Source organism: Prionailurus bengalensis, chromosome D1, assembly GCF_016509475.1.
Source record: "Prionailurus bengalensis isolate Pbe53 chromosome D1, Fcat_Pben_1.1_paternal_pri, whole genome shotgun sequence".
Lineage (NCBI taxonomy): Eukaryota > Metazoa > Chordata > Mammalia > Carnivora > Felidae > Prionailurus > Prionailurus bengalensis.
Window position 1 is genome coordinate 53,807,067 of NC_057346.1, and position 25,392 is coordinate 53,832,458.

The 25,392-nt window shown below is 39.7% G+C and overlaps 1 protein-coding gene and 1 long non-coding RNA gene across 2 annotated transcripts in view; one reads left to right on the plus strand and one right to left on the minus strand.

Moving 5' to 3' along the window:
• Window positions 1-10,991: 10,991 nt before the first annotated feature.
• Window positions 10,992-12,171, minus strand: LOC122483284. Its single transcript, XR_006297375.1, has 3 exons — window positions 12,057-12,171; window positions 11,673-11,884; window positions 10,992-11,579 (listed from the first exon to the last, which is right to left on the minus strand). It is a non-coding gene; the product is annotated as an uncharacterized LOC122483284 (long non-coding RNA).
• Window positions 11,709-25,392, plus strand: part of NARS2 (asparaginyl-tRNA synthetase 2, mitochondrial) — a 134,768-nt gene continuing 121,084 nt past the window's right edge. The window contains exons 1-4 of the mRNA XM_043580121.1: window positions 11,709-12,245; window positions 16,925-17,034; window positions 18,024-18,144; window positions 20,311-20,451. Coding sequence (XP_043436056.1) covers window positions 12,105-12,245; window positions 16,925-17,034; window positions 18,024-18,144; window positions 20,311-20,451 — 513 coding nt within the window. The 5' untranslated portion in view covers window positions 11,709-12,104. The remainder of the gene's footprint in view (window positions 12,246-16,924; window positions 17,035-18,023; window positions 18,145-20,310; window positions 20,452-25,392) is intronic.

The following is a 25,392-nucleotide window of genomic DNA, read 5'->3' on the forward strand; positions in this document are numbered from 1 at the left end:
AATCAGCACAGGGAGAAGGGATGGGATCTGGCAGAATGAGTTTCCAGACGGATTTACCATTGTATTGCTCAAAACCCAGGACAGTGCCTGGCTCAGCACATGGTGGGTGCTCAAAAAGTAATTTTTAATGCACATTTGTCTTCTAGCACATGACAGGCACACAAGAAACCTACACAGGAGCGTTAGTTGTCTTCCTTTCCCTTTTGTACCTCTTAGCTATGTTCAAGTATACAATATACTGTTGTTAACTATAGTCATCATGCTGTACATTACATCCCCAGGACTTACTTATCTTTTCACAGAAGGGATTAGCATTTAAATTGATGGACTAAGAAAAGCAACTGACCGTCTCCAATGTGGGTGGGCATCATCCAATCCATTCAGGGATTGAATGGAACAAAAAGGCAGAGGAACAGTGAAATTCTCTCTGCCTGACTGAATGAGCTGGGACATCAGTCTTCTGCCCTCTTAGCGTTTGGGTCTCAGGCCTTCAGACTTGGACTGGTAGCTACACCATAGGCTCTCTGGCTGTTAAAACTTTCAAACTACACCAGTGGCCTTCCTTGGTCTCCAGCTTGCAGAGGACAGATCGTGAGACTTCTCAGGCTCCATAGTCACATGAGCCAATACCATTAAATACATACCTACATACAATACATAGTAACTCACTAACTCATTCACTCACTAATGAATTCACTAACTCAGGGTTCTCTAGAGAAACAACAAATAGAATATGTCTATCTCATACAGTAATACAGTAGTGCTAACTACTGGCAAGATGCCTCAGTTCCTCAGCATGTGGGCATCTTTGTAGGGCTAGGTGAGTATCTTTATGACATGGTACCTGGAAACTCCCAGAGAAATTGATCCAAGAGAAGCTGAAAGGGGCAGTATTTTTTTTTTTTTTGGCTTATCCTCAGAAGTCACACACTAAGACATCTGCTATATTCTTTTGGTTATATGGACTAATCTTGTGCGACTAATGTGGAAAGGACTCTATAAAGGAGGCGAGGATCATTGGGTCCGTTTTAGAGACTGGGAACTACAACCAGTCACTAGGAAATGTAAACCAAACTATATAATTTTACTGGGCTCCAGCCAAACTGATAAATATAAACTACTTTTTTTTAAGTAGGCTCCATGCCTGATGTGAGGCTGGAACTCACAACCCTGCGATCAAAGGTTGTATGCTCTACCAACTGAGCCAGCCAGGTGCCCCAAATATTAAATACTTTTTAAATGGGGATTACATCAACAGCTTTTTAATGTAATTTCTGATTAAGGTGTTTGTTTGTATATACATATATACACACATATATCTACACACATACTTTGTAGAAATATATATACATATATATCTCGTACTCCTTTGTGGTATATATTATACTCTAGTAAGAAATGTTAAGTTGCTTAATCTAATATATTGGAAATTAAAATTTTACATTTTTCTGTCAATGTACATGTTCTGAACGTAAAGCCTGAAAAGAGGAGTATAAATTAGTTTTGGGAAAGTCACATTATCAGTCGAATCTTCTTACCGCTGTCCATAGGGGATGGTGGAGCTCAAGGAAGTTCTGCTAGAAATGTAGGAGAAGAAATATCCAGGTCCCTGAATGTCCAGGCATGAGTTTTCTTGAGGTACAATCTACTTTCCATCCTTGTTTTAATATATCTTTCACAAGCCCCTTCTATTAGAAGTTCAAAACAGTTTACCAAGTCATCAGTATTTTTTTTCTTGTTTGAAAAACTAGGGTATAAGCATATCTCCTTTTTGTGTCTTTAAGTGCTTATGTAATTGTCTGTTCATTTTAGACCACTGGTGAGTGCTAGTGTTCCTTTGCATTCCAGAAAAACATCTCTTCCAAACTCTGCCATAAGGAAAAAATTCTCTTCGGTTAGAATTTGCATATTTTTAAGCAGAGGCTATTCTGTTCCAAACATATGGCTCATTATTTATGACATTACGTACCTATATCTATCTGACCATATATACTGGGCTGAGAGGGTTAATCCCTCAGAAGCAGCAGGGAACTTTCTTAAATGAAAAAAAATATTTGTCAAAAGTCTGCAGAAAATATTATGCTTGATAGTGGCAGCAAACCGAGGTTGGGGCAGTGGAAGTAGTCTGCCCAAAGTGCAAGCAATAAGGGGGTGTACAACTTTAGAAAATTTAAAAACATGGGGCAGCTGCATGGGGCAGTTGGTTAGGCATCTGACTCTTAATCTCCTCTCAGATCATGATCTCGCCATTGGTGGTGAGGTTGAGCCCCACATCAGCCTCTGCACTGATGGTGGGGAGCCTACTTGAGATCCTGTGTCTCCTTCTCTCCACCCCACCCATGCTTGTGTGCGCTCTCTCTCTCTCTCTCTCCCTCCCACCCTTTCCCTCTCTCTCTCTCTCACAATAAATAAACTTTCAAAAATTGAAAAAAAAGAAAATTTAAAAACAATAATAAGATGGACCAAAAGCCAATCTGCTTTTTATCTACGGTTATAAACCAAAATTCTGTCTGTGATAAGGCACTCCTCCATGAAAAAAAATACCCAGGGGCATCTGGGTGACTCAGTCAGTTAGGCATCTGACTTTGGCTCAGGTCATGATCCCGTGGCTCTGAGTTCAAGCACTGCGTCGGGCTCTGTGCTGACAGCTGAGCCTGGAGCCTCCTTTGGATTCTGTGTCTCCCTCTCTCTCTCTGCCCCTCCCCTGCTTGTACTCTGTTTCTCTCTCTCTCACTCTCTCTCTCTCTCTCTCAAAAATAAATAAAACATTTAAAACAATACCTAAACATTTGTGGAGTTTTATTATTTGGAAACATTTCTTTGTGCATAACATTTTTGGAAACTTCAGGAGAGACAGTATCTGTTCTTTACATTTTTATTTTATCAGTGGGAAATGCTGCAAAAATGTAGGCATGACTGTAGGTATAGGCCGTGAAAAGATTTTCCCAGACAAGATGTACTGAGTGCTCATTATGAAGCTGTGTGTGCATTAAAGAAATTTTGAAAAGCTAACTTCATTCTTTGAAGCTCTGAGTGAATGAAAAGAAAATATGAATTTAGAAGGATCCACTCAGATTGTATTGTCTCTTACATGTAATTTTTCTTTTCTGAGTTATCTGGTTTTCTGCTATGAAATTTTAGAGGTTGGTTATACACAGCAATATTTGCAAACAGCCAGAATTAGCTTCAAACAATTTCAAGTGAAATTCCAAGCTTTAAGATTATTCCCTGAAGATTAACACACAGATGTATGTAGAAAAGACCATGCAAAAAAAAAGGCGGGGGGCAGGGGGGAGGTGGTGGTAAAAAAGTAAACCTTTGAATAGGAAAAAATCCATTTTTAAAGAAGAACAATAAGAGAAATGCCAAAAGATGTTGGTCTTACGTTGTCCAAATAAATCAAAGGGTAATTTTGAGCATCCATAATTTTGTTCAAGAACTAGACACTATTTCTAAAGCAGAGGATCAAATAATGTCAAGGTTTGCTCTCATTCGGCCATTTCCTCACACTACACCATGGTAAAGGCAACCCACAGAGTGGGTGAAGGTATTTGCACTGGTTATCACTGAGAAGAGCTTATGTCTAAATTATGGACATAATGGGACACCTGGTTGGCTGGATCACTGGAACATGTGACTCTTGATCTTGGGGTTGTGGGTTCAAGCCCCATGTTGGATGTAGAGATTACTTAAAAATAAATTTTTTTAAGTTTATTTATTTACTTTGAGAGACAGAAAAATTCTGAAGCAGGCTCCATGCTGTTAGCACAGAGCCCGTTGAGGGCCTTGAACTCATGAACTGTGAGATCATGACCTGAGCCGAAATCAAGAGTCAGACAGTCAACCAAATGAGCCACCCAGGCACCCCTTAAAAATAAAAATCTTAAAAAAAAATAAATTATATATATAAGAACTGGTGTAGATTAATTAGAAAATAAGTTACAAACAAAGACTACTCAGTGGAAAAAATGGGCAAAAGATTAAGTGAATTCACTAAAGAAGACGACCTAGTGAAAATAAACATTGCAGGATGCTCAACAAGAAATAATCAGGGAGATGCAAACTAAAAGTGCAATAAGAGATTAGTACACCTCCACCAATATGACTAAATTTAAAAGTCTGATGAGACCGCGTGTCAGTGAGAAGGTAAAGCAACAGGAATTCCCAGAAATGGCTGGTGACACTTTGGGAAAAGTCTGGCCCTGTTTACTAAAGCTGAAGTTTGTATATCTTGTGATACAGCAATTTCACTCCTAGATATTATTACCAGCTTAAATACATACACGTGTGCAATAAATTCTGTACAAAAATATTCATAACAACCCCAAACTGGAAACAACCCAAACATCCATTAACAGAATGGATAAATAAACTGGTTTATAATCATAAAATGGGATGCCATATGTCAATGACAATGAACAAACTTTAGCTATAGGCAATGACATAGCTGATTCTCACAATAATAATATGGAGTAAAAGAAATCATACACAAAAGAACACATACTGTATGACTGTATTTATATAAAGTCTAAAAATAGAGGAAACAAAATCATAATGTCTAGACTATATACTGAAGTGGTAAAACTGTAAAGAAAAGCAAAGATCACCAAGAAAGTCAGGAGAGTAGGGAGACTGTGCTTTCCAAGGGGAAGGGCCTGGGCTGGAAGAGTCCTGGGAAAGTTCTTTTCCTTGACCTGGATGGTGGTTACTCGGGTATTCGTTTTATAAGCATTCATTAACTACACACTTATATTTTATGTATTTTTATGTCATTTGCATGATAAAAACATTTTTTAAATCTCCTTTTATCCTCATCAGTGAAAGCCTAGGCTGTTACTGTATCCCAAATTATCCCAAATTATAAGGCATAAAAATTTGCCTGCCTTACACACTAACCTATTTGCAGGGGATATTATAATTTACTTTCAACCCCAATTTCAGATGTGCAAACATTTATCAACGAGCCCACCAGTTAACAAGTATCAAACTCCAGAAATAACTGTACAAAATCAAAATTTGTCATAACCTATCTAGTAGCAGACTGTGTCCAGTCTCTGATAAATCTAAATTTTAAAGGGTGGTAAAAACCTTAGCTACTCCTGGGAGTATGTTTTGTTTCATCTGCAGTGTAGTCACTGCATTAGAGAAATCTATTTTCTAATGTTTATTTTTTTGAGAGAGAGAGACAGAGTGTGAATGGGGGAGAGGCAGAGAGAGGGAGAGAGAGAGAGGGACACACAGAATCCGAAGCAGACTCCAGGCTCTGAGCTGTCAGCACAGAGCCCGACGCAGGCCTCTAACCCATGAACTGTGAGATCATACCTGAGCCGAAGTCAGGTGCTTAACTGACTGAGCCACCCAGGCACCCCAAGATCTTCTAGGGTCTTAAAAGATTTCTAGGGTCTTAATAGATTTCCAGGTCTTAAAAACTAAGTAAAATGAAATAAATAAAATAAAAATTTCCAGGTCTTTGCCACACGTATAGACACTAAAACCACAGTGGGTAAGATCAGGATCTCAAAATGGGGGATGAAGAGAGCAACTGGATACATAAAGCAACCTTAAAGATATTTATGAAACAAATTTTTGTTTTATTTATTTTTATTTTTATCATTTCTAGGAGTGTATCCTGCAGATATACATGTTGTGCATGCATCATGTATGAACAAAATACTCCGTGCAGATTGCACTTGGGCCTCAGCAGAGCCAGGTGAGGAAGAAAGTCCTGGTGCACTCCCAGGGTCATGCTCCACCCAGGGTGCACTGCCCACCCCCCCACCACACCCACCATAGAAGGCAGCATGGGTGCAGGTTACTTTGTTACAGCTTCTTTGAAAACACATCAGAAGTTTGGGGAACCTGGGTGGCTCAGTGGTTTGGTTAAGCCTCTGCCTGACTCTTGGTCTGGGCTCAGGTTTTATGAGAGTGGAGGGCTCTGGGATGGCAGCAGGGAGCCTGCTTGGGATTCGGTGTTTCCCTCTCTCTGCCACTCCCCTGCTTGCAGGCACTCTCTCTCTCTCTCTCTCTCAACAAATAAATAAATAAACTTAAAATAATTTTTATAATTAAAAGGAAAAGTACATTAAAAGTTTAATAATAGTAGTAGCAATAGTACAGAAGAAAAGAAGTTTGAGTCTCAGAGGGCATCCTGAAGGCAAAAGGAAGAACCCAGGGAAAGGAGGAGACCCAACTACAGAGCCAGAAGTGTTTTTCAAAGTGAGTGGAGTCATCAGACAGGAGACCCAGGAATTTGCATTTCAACAATTGCTGCTGGTGTTTCCGAGTCCCACTGAAGAACTGCACCTAAAAGAAATTACAGAGTAGATAGAAATAATCTTGAGCCGTCTACTTTGAGAATTAAAGAGAATTGGCTGATAAAATTTAGGGGATTCCTTAACTCTAAAACTCAAACAATGGGAAGTATGCAGTCAGATACCTACCATGTGCATTTCTCGATCACAGAATTCACAAGTCACTGCAGTTAACCCTGTCAACAGCCCTGTGAAGGAAGTCTAGCGTTTAAATGACTTCTTGAAGTTTCCACAGCAAGGGGGCCATGGACAAGATTTGAACCAGGACTCCTTTCGAATTGCCCGGCTAGTGCTCTTTCCACTATGCTATGGATAATGATGGGTGTTATGGTTAAAAAAGAATTTCAAGGAAAAACAAAAGAACAAAGAACATACAATCTCTAAAAACACTGAGATACTCTTTCTTAACCCAGAATTGGTAAAAAATCAAAAGCCTGACTCTGTCTGTTGTCACTAAAGGTATGGTGCTCTGAGAATCTTTGTACGCTTGCTGGAGGATATATAAATTAGAATCCTCACTCTGGAGAGCAATCTGTCAGTGCCTAGTAAAGTTGAAGGCACATGGCTTCTGTACGTGAGGCTTATGATGCACAGACATGCTTTCATGTGTCCGGTGTGGTTATTGCACCATGCTAGTAACGAAGGGCAGATCCTGTTCTGTGGGGCTTGAAACTTAAATAATTTAGGAGGTTCTTTTTAAGGAAAATAATACAGAATTACGAATATTAAGGTAAATATTTGTTTAGAATGAGAGACAAGGTGCCTAGGTGGCTCAGTCGATTAAGCAGCCGACTTCGGCTCGGGTCATGATCTCACAGTCTGTGAGCTTGAGCCCCGCATCAGCTCTGTGCTGACAGCTCAGAGCCTGGAGCCTGCTTTGGATTCTGTGTCTCCCCCTCTCTCTGCCCCTCCTCCACTTGCGCTCTGTCTCTCTCTCTCTCTCTCTCTAAAGTAAATAAACATTAAAAAAAAAAGTTTTAGGGGCGCCTGGGTGGCTCAGTCGGTTGAGCGGCGGACTCCGGCTCAGGTCATGATCTCGAGGTCGGTGAGTTTGAGCCCCGCGTCCAGCTCTGTGCTGACAGCTCGGAGCCTGGAGCCTGTTTCGGATTCTGTGTCTCCCTCTCTCTGACCCTCCCCTGTTCATGCTCTGTCTCTCCCTGTCTCAAAAATAAATACAACGTTAAGAAAAAAAAATTTTTTTTTTAAGTTTTAGAATGAGAGAAATTACAAGAAATTTCTAGAACTTTGGAAATACATGCCCTCTGAGTTCCTTGACTCAGATTGCTGATTGCTTCCCCTCTTGCTTTACAACTCCCAGCAGCTCCCTGCACTTTGGGGGTAGAGGGGGATGCTAAGAGGTTCACACCCTTATGAATTTCATATACTTTGCATTGCATAAATGCAAATAAGGAGCTTGGAGTTTACCCTTCATTAGCTTCATGATAAACCCACCTCTGTTTGTAATAGAAAAACATTGAAAGCAGCCCAAATAACTATCAGAATGAGAATGAATTAATTGTGTCATATTCATATAACAGAATATTAAAAAGAATGAGCTGGAGCTACGTGGTTATATCTCAAAAAGTAAATTTGAGTTGCAGAATAATTTATAGAGCAAGATACCATTAATTTAAAGTTTAAAAATCTGTAAAACAATACAAAAGACTATAAATGCATAATGTATATATACATATATGTATATGTACCTAGATGTGTGTATTATATATATAATTATTTGTATTTATGTGTCTAATTAAAATATAAAAACATGGAAGGAAATTATAAACACAGAATTCTGGATAGTGGTTACATCTATCCAGGAGGGAAAGTGGGAAATAGGATTGCAGAGGAGTACAAAGGAGATCCATTTCCTGGAAAGAGAAAGATCTCAAGGAGATAGGACAAAATATTAGGATTTGATATGACAAACTTAGGTGGTAGCTACCAGGTTTTATTACATTATTTTCTAAACTCTTCCATATGCAGGAAATAGTTCACATGTTTTTTTTAAAAAGGCTCTTGCACTAGCCAGGGAAAGAAGATGCTTTCATCCTATCAGCAGACTTGATTCCCCTATTTTTTAAAGGTTATTTATTTATTTTGAAAGAGAGAGAGAGAGAGAGAGAGAGAGAGAGAGAATCCCAAGCAGGCTCCACACTTGGAGCCTGACACAGGGCTCAAATTCATGAACTGTGAGATCGTGACCTGAGCCAGGATCAAGAGTCAGACGCTAAGCCAACTGAACCACCCAGGCACCACTGATTCTCCTATTTTTAATATTTAATTTCTATTTTTATTGAGGTATATGTAAGTAAAATGCACAAATCTTAAGTTTATAGCTCAAGGAATGTTTACATATGTGATCTACCCAGATCATTATCTAGAATGATGTCAACTCTGTTCATCACATACAATTCCCCTCTTCCTGGCTGTTATTCATCCTTTGGCTCAACTTAGATGTCACTTCCTCTAGGAAAGTGCAGATCTTGGAAAACCACTAGGAAAACCACCTTTCTCTCTCTAGGGAAACCACCTTGCTCCCTCAACACTTGGTTACTACTGTGTCTTTTCCTTTCGTTGACCACTTGCTTGTCAGCTTCTCTTTATAATTATGAGCTGCTTTCCCGAAGGTTCCAAACTACAAATGTGTCTTCTTATTCTGCTTTGTGCCTGTGCCTTTCCATTTTTCAAGTTAAACCGTATTCACCCTTGTTAGCTTCTTCAGAGAAACCCAGGATCCTTTACAATATTCATCCAATCCTTGTCTACACCTAATGTCTCCATAATTTCTGCATCAAATACTATGTTCCTCTATGTTTTGAGGTCATGACCTTGAAGTCAAATTTTGGGTGTTGCGAGTTTCATGAGTGGATTCAAGCATAATGAAAACCCTGAATACGGAGTTGTATTTTATGACCACATTGGGTATCAGAGTGATGCCTGCTTTTTAGAAGTCCTGAAGCTTTGCAAGTTAAGCTAAAACCTGTCATGCTGAGCCTGATTAAAACGTTCTCTAAAGCTGACAAGTAATGCTGACAGTGTTCATTGCCCAGACCCGTATTATCAAAAGGTAACAATAAGGACATTTCACTTCTGTTCCTCACTCCAGGGCACCTCAGGGAACTCCCAGAATCATAGAGAGCTCGGTAGGCATGCTAAAGAAGACAAGTCCTCTTTATGTTGTAGGGGCAGCCACTGAAGAGCGATTTAATCACTGGAGTAACAAGTGGGGAAGAGAATGGACTCTGGTGCCAGACTGCCAGTGTAACTTGGTAGAAGCTCGAAACCTCTCCAAGCTTCAGTTTCTCCTTTGGAAACTGGGGATGATGATGCTAACCCTACTTCAGAGGGATATTGTGTGGATTGAGTTCATATGTGAAAACTTCCTAGCACATAGGAAGCATTTTATAGCACTATTATTACCAGCATAGTAATATATTAATTTTGGAAAGATCATTCTGGCTACTGTCTGAAAGGTGACAAATCTAAAAAACAGCAGTGTCATTCCAACACTGAAAATAAAAATAAGAAAACACGATTTGATATAACACAAGATAAATACATGGAGTGGTTTGAACTTAGCACCAGACACATGATTGCTATAGTTGACTTTCAGTTGTATACATTTTCAGTTAACTACTGCTAATTTTCAGTTACACCCACTGGCTTCCCTTGTCTTCATCATACTAGTAGGCACTGGTCCCTGCTTAGAAATTAACTAACCCTTTGGCTTAAACAGGCAGTAAGTAAGAGGGTAAAGGAAGTCAGGTTCCTCACTTCCTGAGAAACCATAGTTCTTACAATTGACGGAGAAGGGGTGGAAAAAGAAGGCAAGACAGAAAAACAGCCTGGGTAGGAAGTGAGCCAGTTGGCCACTACTTTTCAACCCTTAGGCAAGGTAGGCATAGTCAAAGAGGAGATTTGAATTGAAAAACATGTTATTGCTGTGATTGAGTTCTTCCCAGATTTTGTAGCCAATACACCAAAGCCATGCTTATTTTTTTGTTAAAGGCCCAAAGCTACGTAATTCTGAAGGTATTTGGACGTTTCCATATTTAAAATTTTTTTTAATTTAAGCAATCTCTATGCCAAATGTGGGGCTCGAACTCATAACTCCAAGATCAAGAGTCACATCCTCTCCCAACTGAGCTAGCCAAGTGCCCCTCAATATTCTTTTTGCAAGGTTCAAGAAGTGTCCAAGAACTATGGTATTTTTGTGGGAGATATTTTTCAGTCTGTCTTAAGAAAAGTTTTACAATTATTCCAGGCTGTTTGCCCTCCTGGCAACCTTTCCTGACTACCTTCTGGTAGGAAATACTCTTTCTTACATCCCAACATTGCAAAATTCTGATCCTCCTCAAAAAACTCACCTTATTTCCTTCTCTAGACTACCACTCCACGTGGCTCATATATTTACGTGAACTTATTGGTTTATATTGCAATAATTTGTTTGGTTGCCATTTCCTAGGTCCAGGCCATGAGCTTCTTGGTGGAAGGGACCATGATTTTATTTCCCACCTTGAGACATTGTATATAGCATAATAGTTTAGTGCATGGAGCCAGAGTTTCTAAGTTTAAATCTCACACTTATAAGATATATATCCTTGACTAAGTCATTTCACTTTCCTGGGCCCAAGTTCCCGTATCTATAAAATGGGCATAATAATAGCAGCAACTTTATGTTATTAGCCCTTCTTTCTTTTAATTAGATAGAAACCTTTTCATGATTGTCACTGAATTACAGAATTTTTTTTTAATTGGTGGTGGGGGGATAAACTTAAAAGGGTCATTGTTTCCTGGTCAAACAAATGCAGATAACTGTGTTGGAAAAAAAGAGAGATTTGAAGATTCCGGCAGGCAATGGCCAACATTCCCTCTAGCCTCTCCCCAACATCTTCACACGGTCGTGCCTTCTCTGAATTGCATAAACAAAGTCCCTTCAGTTACTCTTCAGTCGTCAGAGGGTTACCTTCTCCAGTAAGCCATCTCTGGCATCCTATCACTCTTATGCACTTGTCTGTTTAGATGTCTGATACCACACAACTGTGACTTAAGCAAGGGTCTGTGTCTCGTCTTTGTGCTCAGAACTCAGGAATGGCCGATATCCTCAGGCTAATCCTCTCAACAACTAAGTCTCCTGGAGGCTTTCCCTGTGCATCAGTCACTCCTTGCCTCTCAGTGTCCTTCAGCATCAACTGGAAGCTGCAGAAATGAAGACCTTTCAGACCTCATCCCAGCTGTGCTCCTCAGTTGCTCCAGCAACAACACCTACAACCAGAATGCTTTAGCTCCTGGCCCCGCCTCCTCCCCCGCTCAGCCAGCCCCTGCCTCCGGCCCGCCCCCTCCGTAAACTGGAGTCACCAGCGCGCACGCGCCTTCTTGGTCTCCTTGCAGCGTGATGACGTTGACGTTGGCTTGTGGCGTAGGGGCGGCGGCCGCGCGTGTTTCAGCTGGGGGAGGCGGTGTGGTCTGTGGGTTTGGAAAAGACGCGGGTTCCTGAAGTGTCTCTACTGGCTACGGCGCGTGTTTTTTAGGCTTAGGCAGCTGGCTGTGTTGTCTCCGCTCCTCCCTGTCTGCAGAGAGGGAAGCGGCGGGGAGGTGGTGGGGACACAGCTGGAGCCCCTGAAGGGGAAGGGAGCAGCCGGGGTTAGGGGTGGGAGGTGTGGAGCGCGTGAGTGCAGGGCTGCGGTCCAGAATCGGGGAGCAGTCGATAGTAGGGGAGGGTTCCACAGGCAAAGTGCTCACCCGCCGGGATCCGTGCTGGTCCCGAGGAGAGCTTGCGGCAGCAGCGCGATGTTCGGGGCCCGGTGCCTGCTCCGAGCCCTGCGCTCCTGCACCTCAGCCCCCTGCCCGAGACACAAACCTTCCGCCAGACTGAGCGTTCGGGACGCGCTCGGGGCCCGGAGCACGAATGGGGAGCGCGTTAAGGTCCAGGTTGGTGTATGGGAAGGGGATGGGTTTTTCTTTTTAGTAACCTCCGTGTCTAGGCTTACCTTGTCAGACAAAACGACAGGCAGAGAAAGGAGGAAATGTTGGCCATCGTGTGCGTTCACACTTTTCTCCTTTCCTTGCCTATCGTTAGTTTGCGCAGAACTGTTGGGATTGACTATGGCGTGCTGGAACTTTGCCTTCACGGTATCAGAGCATTACCTGTAAACTTGTTAGTTATACGGCAGAATAAATGTACGAGCTTCTTTTCCTTTATCCCTCATAACGAATAACTACAGTTACATAGCGGTTGCCTTGAGCTAGCTCCATGAGAGCGGACACCATGTCTTACCGGTCTTGGTATTCCCAAGTCTTACGGTAAATATATGTTCAACTAAACAATGGCTTTTATTCAACTCTTAACCATCCTGAGGCCGAAAAAAGGGTTTGCACATAATGTATGTTTAATACATAGGAGAAAGAGTAGAGTGTAGCGGTTTGAAACAACTCTGGAGTCAGGGTGGCTAGGTTCAAATCTGTGGCACTTAGTGGCCCATTAATTATGGGTCTCTTCTATAATAGTAATTATGGTCTCTTCTCTCCTCTAAACCCATTTGCTTCTTATGGCAATGAAGCTAATAATAGCCTTAACCTCATAGAATGGTGAAGATTAAGTGAGATGACAGGTATTATGACATTTAGAACAGTGGCCCACAGTCAATCAATGTTAGCTGCTATTATTTCTCTTTTTTTTATATATGAAATTTATTGACGAATTGGTTTCCATACAACACCCAGTGCTCATCCCAAAAGGTGCCCTCCTCAATACCCATCACCCACCCTCCCCTCCCTCCCACCCCCCATCAACCCTCAGTTCTCAGTTTTTAACAGTCTCTTATGCTTTGGCTCTCTCCCACTCTAACCTCTTTTTTTTTTTTTTTTTTTTTTTTTCCCTTCCCCTCCTCCATGGGTTTCTGTTGAGTTTCTCAGGATCCACATAAGAGTGAAACCATATGGTATCTGTCTTTCTCTGTATGGCTTATTTCACTTAGCATCACACTCTCCAGTTCCATCCACGTTGCTACAAAAGGCCATATTTCATTTTTTCTCATTGCCACGTAGTACTCCATTGTGTATATAAACCACAATTTCTTTATCCATTCATCAGTTGATGGACATTTAGGCTCTTTCCATAATTTGGCTATTGTTGAGAGTGCTGCTGTGAACATTGGGGTACAAGTGGCCCTATGCATCAGTACTCCTGTATCCCTTGGATAAATTCCTAGCAGTGCTATTGCTGGGTCATAGGGTAGGTCTATTTTTAATTTTCTGAGGAACCTCCACACTGCTTTCCAGAGCGGCTGCACCAATTTGCATTCCCACCAACAGTGCAAGAGGGTTCCCGTTTCTCCACATCCTCTCCAGCATCTATAGTCTCCTGATTTGTTCATTTTGGCCACTCTGACTGGCGTGAGGTGATACCTGAGTGTGGTTTTGATTTGTATTTCCCTGATAAGGAGCGACGCTGAACATCTTTTCATGTGCCTGTTGGCCATCCGGATGTCTTCTTTAGAAAAGTGTCTATTCATGTTTTCTGCCCATTTCTTCACTGGGTTATTTGTTTTTCGGGTGTGGAGTTTGGTGAGCTCTTTATAGATTTTGGATACTAGCCCTTTGTCCGATATGTCATTTGCGAATATCTTTTCCCATTCCGTTGGTTGCCTTTTAGTTTTGTTGGTTGTTTCCTTTGCTGTGCAGAAGCTTTTTATCTTCATAAGGTCCCAGTAATTCACTTTTGCTTTAAATTCCCTTGCCTTTGGGGATGTGTTGAGTAAGAGATTGCTACGGCTGAGGTCAGAGAGGTCTTTTCCTGCTTTCTCCTCTAAGGTTTTGATGGTTTCCTGTCTCACATTCAGGTCCTTTATCCATTTTGAGTTTATTTTTGTGAATGGTGGGAGAAAGTGGTCTAGTTTCAACCTTCTGCATGTTGCTGTCCAGGTCTCCCAGCACCATTTGTTAAAGAGGCTTTTTTCCATTGGATGTTCTTTCCTGCTTTGTCTAAGATGAGTTGGCCATACGTGTGTGGGTCTAGTTCTGGGGTTTCTATTCTATTCCATTGGTCTATGTGTCTGTTTTTGTGCCAGCTATTATTTCTCTTGCTAGTGTTTGCAACAGCTCTACAGAGAAGATTTTCCTTTAAGGGAGTAGACCAAGCAAGGTGGTTTGACCCTTTTCGGTTGCTGAAACACTGCTGCAGTTATTTTTGTTGTCCTCGAATTCTTTGATTTTTAGCAGTATGACTCCTCTGCATTTTGGGGGGTTTCATGTTTTTTCCATGATCCAAATCAAGCCCTTTTCTTGTATTCATCTATTAATTTGACATACATACATTAATGATCCCTTCTAAGTGGTAGTCAAGAAAGGATGCAAAGATAAAAAGAACAAAAGCTACTGCCTAGATCAGAGGCTTTCATTTTAGTGCTGTGTGGTCTAAGATAGTAGCTACCTGTCATTTGTGGCACTGAGCTCTTAAAATGTGGCTAGTCCACATTGAAGGGTAACTGTAAATTTAAAATACACACCAATTTTGGAGAACAAAAGAATACAAAATATCTCAATATATATATTGATTACACGTTGACAATGTTGGCAGAATGGGTTAGAATATTAAAATTAAGCGTACCTGTCTACTTTTAGTGTGACCACTAAAACAAGCAAAATTACATATATGGCTCACATTATATGTCTGTGGGACAGCCTTGGTCTAATGGCTAAGACAAGTAATTGGGGCAACGTGGTAAGTATTAGTGGAATAAGGAACTTTGAGAAAACAGGGACATCCTTAACTATGTGAGGTCAAGGAAGACTTCTTGTGTTAAGTGACATTTCACTTGAGTCCTGAAGGATATGTTCCTCAGGGAGAGGAACTGGGGATGGGGTGGAGATCACATTCCAGAAAAGCTTGATAACATGAACTTTGAACTGAGAACTGTATTTGAATTCTAGCTCTACTCCTTGGGAACTGTGATTTTAATTATTTAGAGAGGTTGTCCTAACTTACTTAATATGTTCTTCATTTCTAAAATGAGAATATTCACTTCATTAAGTTCTTGTAAGGATTAAGTGTAAAATATTTATAAAGAGCTTAGAGCAGAAGCACATTAAACACTGCTTCACAAATGTTAACTTTTACTAACAAGTGAAAAGCAAGACAGTGGTGCTTTAGGAATTACTATTGATTAAACGTAACCAAATAGCCGCTGCCATCAGGGAAATGTGGGGAGGTGAAACCAGAAAGGGCACACTCGGTTGTGAAAGGCCTTGTATAGGAGACAGGCAATTTACACATTTTTTCAGTGTAGCCCTAGAAAAAGACCAAGGGCTTTCTGGTAGACCTGGGTCCAAATTGAGGCTCTGTCTACCAGCAGTGTGACCTTTGACAACTTATTTGACTTCTCTGAGCCGAGGTTCTTCACTTGTGAGACAGGTTATAATGATAATCCACAGAGCTGTTGTGAGAAAAAGATGAGAGTATATGAAGAAGGTAGTAAAACATTTGTCACATGGATTTTTAGTGCATGGTAGATATCCTTTCACTGAAAACCATTAGCGGACTATCTACTGTGTCCCTGACAGTGGCCTTCAAAGCCACTAAAGCATGGTTCTTAAACCTTCACAATATGATAGACATATGAATAAGTAATGGGAGAGCTTTAATAGCGTTGTCCGTAGGGTGTGGTGGGAACACAAAGTAAGGGTCAATGCAGTTTTTCTAAATAGAATCCTCTCGCTTTTCCCAAGCATGTCTGATAATCAAACACAATCAGTTGTTCACAGTTTTTCAGTGTCTGCTAGAAGAATATTGTCTCTTCTGTGCTAGTTAAATTTAAGTTGGATGTTATCTGTGAGAGCTGTTTTTAGTGTTACTGGTTTTAGTGTTACTACTAGAAGACCTCATTTGTACTCACTTACCTGTCATTTAAATTCACAGTGTCTTTGAAAGCTTATGTACTAAATATATGTCACAGTGAAAAGCTTTTTGAGAAGTCTGTGATATTTTGTAAAAGGAAAAATCCAATGAAGATGTTTCTGTTCTATAACTACATAATTTCCCTCCTGGGAGTTTAATATAAAAGGAGACAGGGACCCAAATAATGTGCCCTATTATTATTACCTGGAATGAATACCTGGAATAGTCAATATTGGGGAAATTGATTATATGAATTAGGCTCATCGGCCTAATGGAGCATTAGGCATGTATTCAGAATGATGAGGTTTTTTTGTTTTTTTGTTTTTTAAATTAAGTTTATTTATTTATTTTGAGAGAGAGACAGAATAAGCAGGGGAGGGCAGGGAGAGAGAGTGTGGAGCCTGGTGTGGGACTTGAACTCACGAACTGTGACATCATGACCTGAGCCAAAACCAACCTGAACGCTCAACCAACTGAGCCACCCAGGTGCCCCTGAGAATGATGAGTTTTATATTAACAAAACAAAAAGGTGGAATGCCAAAGCTGTATCTCCCTGAGATAAGAATCCTATTGAATTATATATGCTAAAAGCAATTGATTTGTTAAGGCAGGACTGAGGACTTTTTTTTTCATTTAGTCTTGTGTGTGCATGTGTAATGAAAACGTAAAATATTTACATGTTTTAAACTCACATTTAGAAATTTTTCTTCATTAGGGGTGGATTCGTTCAGTCCGATCCCAGAAGGAAGTGTTGTTCCTGCATATAAATGATGGATCATCTTTGGAAAGCCTTCAAGTTGTAGCTGATTCAAGCTTTGACAGTAGGTGAGCTTTTTTTTTTAAATGAGCTCTATTTTTTTTTTTTTTAACGTTTATTTATTTTTGGGACAGAGAGAGACAGAGCATGAACGGGGGAGGGGCAGAGAGAGAGGGAGACACAGAATCGGAAACAGGCTCCAGGCTCTGAGCCATCAGCCCAGAGCCTGACTCGGGGCTCGAACTCCCGGACCGCGAGATCGTGACCTGGCTGAAGTCGGACGCTTAACCGACTGTGCCACCCAGGCGCCCCAAGCTTTTTTTTTTAACAAAAGAATCTTTTTTTTATCTCCTTTGCTCCCCTATTCCCTAATCCAATGTTCACATATTTTTTTTAATGTTTATTTTTGAGAGAGGGAGACAAAGGGTCTGAAGTGGGCTCTACACTGAGAGCAGCAAGCCTGATGTGGGGCTTGAACTCATGAACCATGAGATCATGACCTGAGCCAAAGTTGGATGCTCAACCAACTGAGTCCCTTAGGCACCCCAGAGTGATCTTTCTAAACAAACCTGCTTTTCAAAGCTTTAAGGCTAAGTCCAAATACTTGGAATCAAGATCCTTCAAGCTCAGGCCTTTCTTTTTTATTTTTTTAAAGCTTGTGTTTTTATTTTGAGAGAGAGAAAGACAGTGCAAGTGGGGGAGGGACAGAAAAAGGGAGAGAGAGATAATCCCAAGCAGGTTTTGTGGTATTAGCATGGAGCCCGACGCTGGGCTCAATCCCACAAGCGAGAACATGACCTAAGCTGAAATCAAGAGTCAGATGCTGAACTAACTGACTGAGCCACCCAGGCGCTCCCAGACCTTTCTTTTTTTTTAACATCTTCACATAATAATATCCCCTACTTATCCTTTGCTTCAGTCTCTCTTAATTATTTGCTGCCCATTTAAGGGTGAAACCTCTATCATTAAATACTGTAATGTTCTGATAGCAAGTTTTGTATTAAAATGAACGTTCTGTATAATGATATCTTGTTTGTGCTGTTTTTTGTTACTATAGAGAACTGGCTTTTGGGAGTTCTGTGGAAGTTCAAGGGCAGCTGGTGAAAAGTCCATCCAAAAAGCAGAATGTGGAATTGAAGGCAGAAAAAATTGAAATTGTTGGCAATTGCGATGCCAAGGTATGCTTCGTGATACTTCTATGGATACTATTTAGGCTTAATTTAAAACAGCAATCTGTTTTAAGTGTGATTATTGGGAAGGTGGCACTTAGAACATGTTTCAGTTGTGACTTCCCAGATAATTGAAACAGGCTATGGAGCTTGAGGAATGTAGAGAACATAGCAAACAGTATGTAAATGGCTGAATTTTATGACTGAAAGCAAAGTATTAATCTATACATCTCTTTGGACACCTGTCATAATTGAAACTTGCCACTTTTAGAAGCATGCCCAGTTAACTTCAGTGCTGGGGAGAACGTGTTCTAAGGAAAGCCCTGCCTAGAAATGACTTTTACAGGATCTAGAACTGTGTTGTCCCAATATAGTAGCCACTAGCCACCTGTAGTTGTTTAGTATTAATTAATTTAATATTAAATCAAGTAATAAAATCAGTTCCTCAGTGACATTAGATACATTTCACATGCAGCTGCTGGCTACCATATTGGATAGTATGGGTACAGAACTTATCACAGAAAATTCTGTCGGACAGTACTTACCATGCTTGGGCTGAAGAAAGATAAGAAATCCTGCATTAAGATATGTTTGCTCAGCCCAAGCATGATAAGTACAGTCCCAACAGAATTTTTTCTGTTTTTGCAAGACTCCTTGTTAGTAGCTTTTATTCATCACCTGATAAAGAGGTTAGAGAGAATAAAATTATAGGTTGGCAATCCATCTTCTGAAATTGGAGAAAATGAGGCCCAGGCAGGAGACATGGCTTGCCCAAGGTTATATTGCTGACTAGTGCCACAGCTGGAATTTGTGTACTAGCCATTTGACTCCTCTGTAGTTTTGCTATACTTGTCTTCCAAGTATTTGATGAACAAAACACAAGGAAATATAGGGAAATTGCATCATTTTAATTCGTTTTTATTTTTTTTTGGATAATTGGAGGAAAATAAATAAAAGGAAATAAGAAAATGGGCACCTTTTTGAAAAATGTCCTTCTGAATAGTTTTCCAAGAAATTCTAATAATACTAATAAATACTGATTGCCATGTAAAATCAGGAATCAGGTTTTAAGGTTTCTGAAAAGTAGACTGTGAAAAATAATTTGGAATTCAGAGAGGAATGGAGATAGTAACCATTTTTGTTTTTGCTTTTTTTAGAGGGGTGTATGATTATTAAAATGCGCCATGTGTGTTACTCTTCTTAAGCCTTTCTCTCTTGGCTTCTGTGGTTGTCACTCACCTTCTCTTCCCCTTAATTTCAGTGTCATTTTGTAAGTATTCAGACATTAGGGAATTCTGGTCCCTAGGCAGTCCCCAGACACCTACCTATTAATGTGGTCATATTTTGACTTCAGTAGGTATGGTGCTTATTTCTATTATGAAATAAATTAGCATGTGCACTAAAAGAAATAGATAAGACTATATGTAATAAACTACCAGTTTGGCTTTTTTATTTAAAATAGTTTCTCTGCTATCTTTTTTATTGAAACTTTGGTTTTGTTCTTTAGAACAAGTTTAGAACAATTTGTTTTTATCTTCTAAATCTTGTAACATGAATGTTCACAGGGTGGAATATTTCTACATAGAGTCATAATTTGAAATTTTTGAAATATACACTACTCTGCTAGTGACAGAAGGCTGTTGACCCTCCCTCATGTTCTTAGACTTGTTGATAAACAGTGAAAAACAGTGCCAATTGATTACAAATGATTGTGGGCTTTCAAGACATTTGGGTGATTTTAAAATTGAATGCCAGCTGTGTGTACACAGCTGTAGAAAACAATCTTTAATATCTACAATATTCTGAACTCCTATGTGCCAAACAGTAGACTGTTTTTGCATAATTATATCCTAATCTCTCTATTTGTAAGTGGTGACCGATATAAGCTAATGGATAGAAATTTGATAAATAACAGATTAGACTCAGCAATACTAATTTTGCCCAAGGTTCCGTGCCTAATAAGTAGTAGAGCTGGATTCAAAACCACATCTCTGATTCCTACCTCACCATTCAATTAACTTGTAGTTAATTGGACCATGTTCACTTATATTAAGAAATAGAGAAAGAAAGCTTTTAATTTTGTTACAAAGCATTACTATTTAACAAATGTTCTGGAAACTGATTTTATAGAACATATGTCTTAGCTTTCAATTTGTTTTTCCCATCTATTGGCAGGCTTTTCCTCTCAAATATAAAGAGAGGCATCCTCTGGAGTATCTGAGACAGTATCCCCACCTCAGGTGCAGGACTAATGCTCTGGGTTCCATACTGAGGATTCGCAGTGAAGCCACAGCTGCTATTCATTCTTTCTTTAAGGTGAGGTGCTTGGTGTGCTTCTAGCTACTCTTTTTCTTTTTTCTTCCTAGCTGTTCTTTCTTGTGGAGAAATTGAATGATTGTAACCCTGGAGTGTTGTCCTGAAAGTTTTGTTAGTTACAATGTTTATTCCAAGCACCCTTTACTTGTGTGGTACTTTTTTTCTTTGATTTAAAAATTTCTCTTTATCACTGGTTTTAAGCAGTTAGATTATGATGTGCCGGGCGCAGTTTTCTTTGTTCCTTGTGTTTAGACCTTGTTGAATTTCTTGGATCTCTGGGTTTTAATTTTCATTAAGTTTTTCATCCATTATTTCTTCAAATATTTTTTATGTTACTTCCTGCCTTTGGAGACTTCTGTTGTCCGTATATTAGGCCACTTGATACTTCCATAGCTCAGTGACGTTCTTTTCTTTTTTTTTTAATTTCTTTTTCCCTGTGTGTTTTTTTTTGGAAGGTAGTTTCTGCCCTTCTAGCTTCCTGATCTTTCCTTTTACAATGACTAATTTGTTGTTACTCCAATCCAGTGCATTTTTCATCTCACATTGTAGGTTTCATATCTCTCTGTTTGATTTGGGCCTTTTGGAAAAAATATATTGAATGTCTCTGTTTACTTTTAAATATATATGCAGGGCAGGGGCGCCTGGGTGGCTCAGTCGGTTGAGTGTCCGACTTCGGCTCAGGTCATGATCTCACAGTGTGGGTTCGAGCCCTGTGTCGGGCTCTGTGCTGATAGCTCAGAGCTGGGACCCTGCTTTGGATTCTGTGTCTCCCTCTCTCTCCGCTCCTCCCCCACTCATGCTCTGTCTCGTTGTCTCTCAAAAAAAAACAAACAAAAAAAAAATTTAAAAAAAACATATACAGGGCAGTTTTATGCATTTTTTAAACATATATTAATTTTTATTTTACATTTACTTTCTTCTTTTAATTTATTTTTTATTTTTGAGACAGAGAGAGAGAGAGAGCACGGGCAGGGGAGAGGGGCAGAGGGAGAGAGAAAGAGAATCTTAAGCAGGCTCCACACTCAGCACCAAGCCCGACACAGGACTCTATCCCATGATCCTGGGATCATGACCTGAGCTGAAGTCAAGAATCAGATGCTCAACTGACTGAGCCACCTAGGTGCCCCCACAATACAGTTTTAATTAAAAATATTTATGTGTTGAAAAAAAAAATTAAAAAAAAAATATTTATGTTTTTAGTAGCTATTTGATATCTATTTTATGTCCTAATTCTAACATGTCTGTCAGTTATGAGTCAGCTTTGATTGATTCATTAGTCTCTTCATTACAGTTTATGATTTCTTGCCTCTTGGCATACCTGGTAATCTTTGGTTAGATGCCAGATATTGTGAATTTTACCATGTTGGATATTTATAAAGCTTCTTAAATTTTGATCTGGTGTGTGGTTAAGCTACTTGAAAACTGTTTGATCCTATTGGGTCTTTTATGATTTAGTAAATGGCTCTGGAACAGTGCTCAGTCTAGGGCTAATTAACCAGCCACATGTGAGCACCAGGCACTGTTTCCTCTAATCTTTCTGGATGGTTCTTTCCTTGGCCTTTGACAGTTTCCCCACATGGATGTGTCCATCATCCCTCTACCTGACACTCTAGAGTGACCCTCTGTACATCCTTGGAGTTCTCTGTGCTGCTCTCTCCTCTCTGATACTCTGTCCTATGAATTCTAGCCACTTTTGTCCCTTCACACTCTCAGCTCTGTCTCCTCAACTCAAGAGGTGTCCTGGGCTCCACTTTATATCTCCCCTCTTCCTGCTATGGCCTGGATAATCTCAAGTTGGTAAGCAGGGCTACTGATAGGATTTGCTAAGTTTGTTTTGTATCTCAGGGATCACTGTCTTTTGTCTGAATCCATCATCTTAAAAACCAGCCTTTCATGTGGTTTGCTTGTGGGGGCTTTATTTTTGGTTTTGGTGGGTTTTTTTGGTTGTTTCAAGGGGGAGGGTAAATCTGGTCCCTGTTTCTCCATCTTGGTCATAGGCATATTTTATACATAGTAAGCACTGATTTGAAAGTTATTGGTATTTTTTCTTTATATATATATTTTTAATGTTTTTATTTATTTTTGAGAGAGAGACAGACTGAGCGCAAGCAGGGGGGGTACAGAGAGAGAGAGAGGGAGACACCAAATCTGAAGCAGGCTTCAGGCTCTGAGCTGTTAGTACAGAACCCGACGTGGGACTCGAACTCGTAAAGCACAAGATCATGACCTGAGCTGACGTCGGATGCTTAACTGACCGAACCACTCAGGCGCCCTAAGAGTTATTGGTATTAATCAAGTAGATTGATGTACAGCTAAAGGTATTTTGTCCTTTTTTGCTTTGCTTGTCAGCCATTTCCCCCTACCCAGGAAAGCCACAGTGGAATATAATTGGTAAGTTGATGAGGGGAAGGGATCCTCCCCACATGTGGATGAGAGGACCCCAAAGGCAAGGAATGGCCCGGCACATGAGGTTCAGTGTTATTCTGAGTGGTTCTAGAGCTCTTCCTATGCCACTTCTCCAGATCCAGTTCATCTGCAGAGATTGTCTAACATCATACCCCTTTGTTGGACTGCATCCAAATTCATGCAGGGCCAGCCCAACCGTAGTTTACCATGAGAGTTCTTGCTCTTTGAAAAGTTCCTTTAGAGCGAATTTCTGGTGAAACAGCTAAAGAGCATCATGGCTTTAAAGCATATAGTTTTGAATAAACAAAGAAAAATAATCACATTGTTCTCTATCATCCCATTATAGTTTGAAAGGGTGCATTTCCATATGCTCCATAAACTTTCTGTGCAACTTCCATATGGCTTTTTAGTAGTGCTTGAACCACACAAACAAAATTTGTTCAGATCTAAAAATGTTTTCCCCATATGGCTTTACACAGTGGATAAAGCCACCCTGCTTCAATACTGAAGGTTTTATAGATTTCTGGCCACTAGGTGGTGGTATTGGCAGTCCACTGACTAGTGAGCTTTACCTACTTTCTGTATATAGTTCCTACTTGAGGCTTCTATAAAGATGTAAACAACTTAAAAATAAACTGGGAAATTTTGAAATAAAAAAACCAAAGTAACATTTTAACTGGTTGAAAATAATGAATTTTAGCACTATTGGTTATAGTTATAAAGGTAGGTAATTTTGAGTGTTATAAATTCACTTTTTAATTATGAAGCCTTGGAAAATATAATTCTGATAATTCTATAATGTTACCCACTTGTATGTGGAACAGTTGAGATTGGATTGAAATCACAGAGTACTAAGGCACATTAAATAATACTTATATGTTATTTAGTACTTTGGACTATAATTCACTACTTTAGGCATCCTAAAAGATGTTGAGACTTAAAGCTGTATGTTTTAGTTTCTAAGTAAAAATTTCATAACAAATTCTCTTAACTTAAAAGGGACTATTTTAGTTTCTGTTTTTTCCTAATAGTTTTAGATTAGAAAGTTAATTTTTTTTTAAGTTTATTTATTTTGAGAACACACGTGCGTGGCAGAGGAGCAGAGAGAGAGGGAGAGAGAGAGAATCACAAGCAGGCTCCATGCTGTCAGTGCAGAGCTGGATGCAGGGCTTGAACTCACCAACCACGAGATCATGACCTGAGCTGAAACCAAGAGTCAGGAGCTTAACTGACTGAACCACCCAGGCACCCTGGAAATTCAGTTGTTGGTTCAAGTGATCAAACGTGTTTTGTGTATGACTTGGTTTGTGCATAAAATTGACACATTTGCTATGCAGTAAAACTTGGGTATGGAGAAACCTCAAGGAATGAGTTATTTAGAAGACCTAAGTTTCTCAAATAACAGGATTATCTCTTTAGGTACTATCTTTTTTTTCCAATTTCCAGTGGAGGTTATCCTAAAGTGTGTTACATATTTCCTTGCTTCCTAAATTGAGCCATTAAAGAGTTTGTCCTTTCTTGATGAGTCAAGGTTCTTCCTTTGAGTATCAGATTTTTCCCTCCTCTAGACGGATATGCCTTAAAAGCCTGCCAGGGTGTATTCTTTGTCCCTCTGTTGAATGACCCCAGACTACTGTGTCTTCGAGTTCTTGTGACTGCTTTTTATGGAAGTTTTTTTTTTTTTTTTTTTTGTCTTCTTGCTGTCATTTTTGGTTGCCAGTGGCTGACAGTTTTTGTCATTTTTTGTTGATTGTCATTTTTTGTTGATTGTTGATTTTGTTGGTTTCTTATTCTGTTCTTTGTTCTTTGTGTGAATGTGAAAGATAAATACAGTCTGTGAGTGTTTGATATGCAAGAGCCTTAGTATGTGAATTTTGTAATTTTTAGATACTCAGTGCCATATAAAATATCTGGTTCTAGAATGTGTATCTATCAAAAATATTTAGATATTTAGAGGTGGTGTGTGGAATCAGAAAAATTGGGTAAGTGCGTGCTTTTATTTTTGGCCCCTTCTCTGGCCTTCCTATCTCTAGTTAGGAACCCCCTTGTGCAGGATGGGATAAATACTTGACAACTGTTACCCTGGTGGAGGTAGACAGTACTCCTCTGACTCCTTATTATTTTTCTTCCTTTTCATTTTTCTACTTCCCTATCTACTTTCTCTGTTTTGGATTTTGTTCTCAGTGCTTTGTTATTTTTCCTTTGGCCTCTCTTCATAGCTTTTGGTGGTAATGTTATACACTTTGATATAAGCCTTCTAGCAGTATTAGACTTAAAAAGCTGGTGACACCTTTTGAAAGGTTTAGTGTTAATTGAGTATTAAGAATAATTCCCACAACTTGAGTGATTTAAAAAAAAAAAAAAAACCCATATAGTTATTTTCATAAGATTTGCAGTTTTGTTTCTTGTGGCAATTGACCAGTTCTAACTTTGGCAATTACATTTAGCCGTTAAATTTTCTCCTCCCTCCCCCCCTCCCTCTCACCACCCTCGTTTCCTTTGGATTTTTCACTTCCTTTCTTTGTTTACTGCACT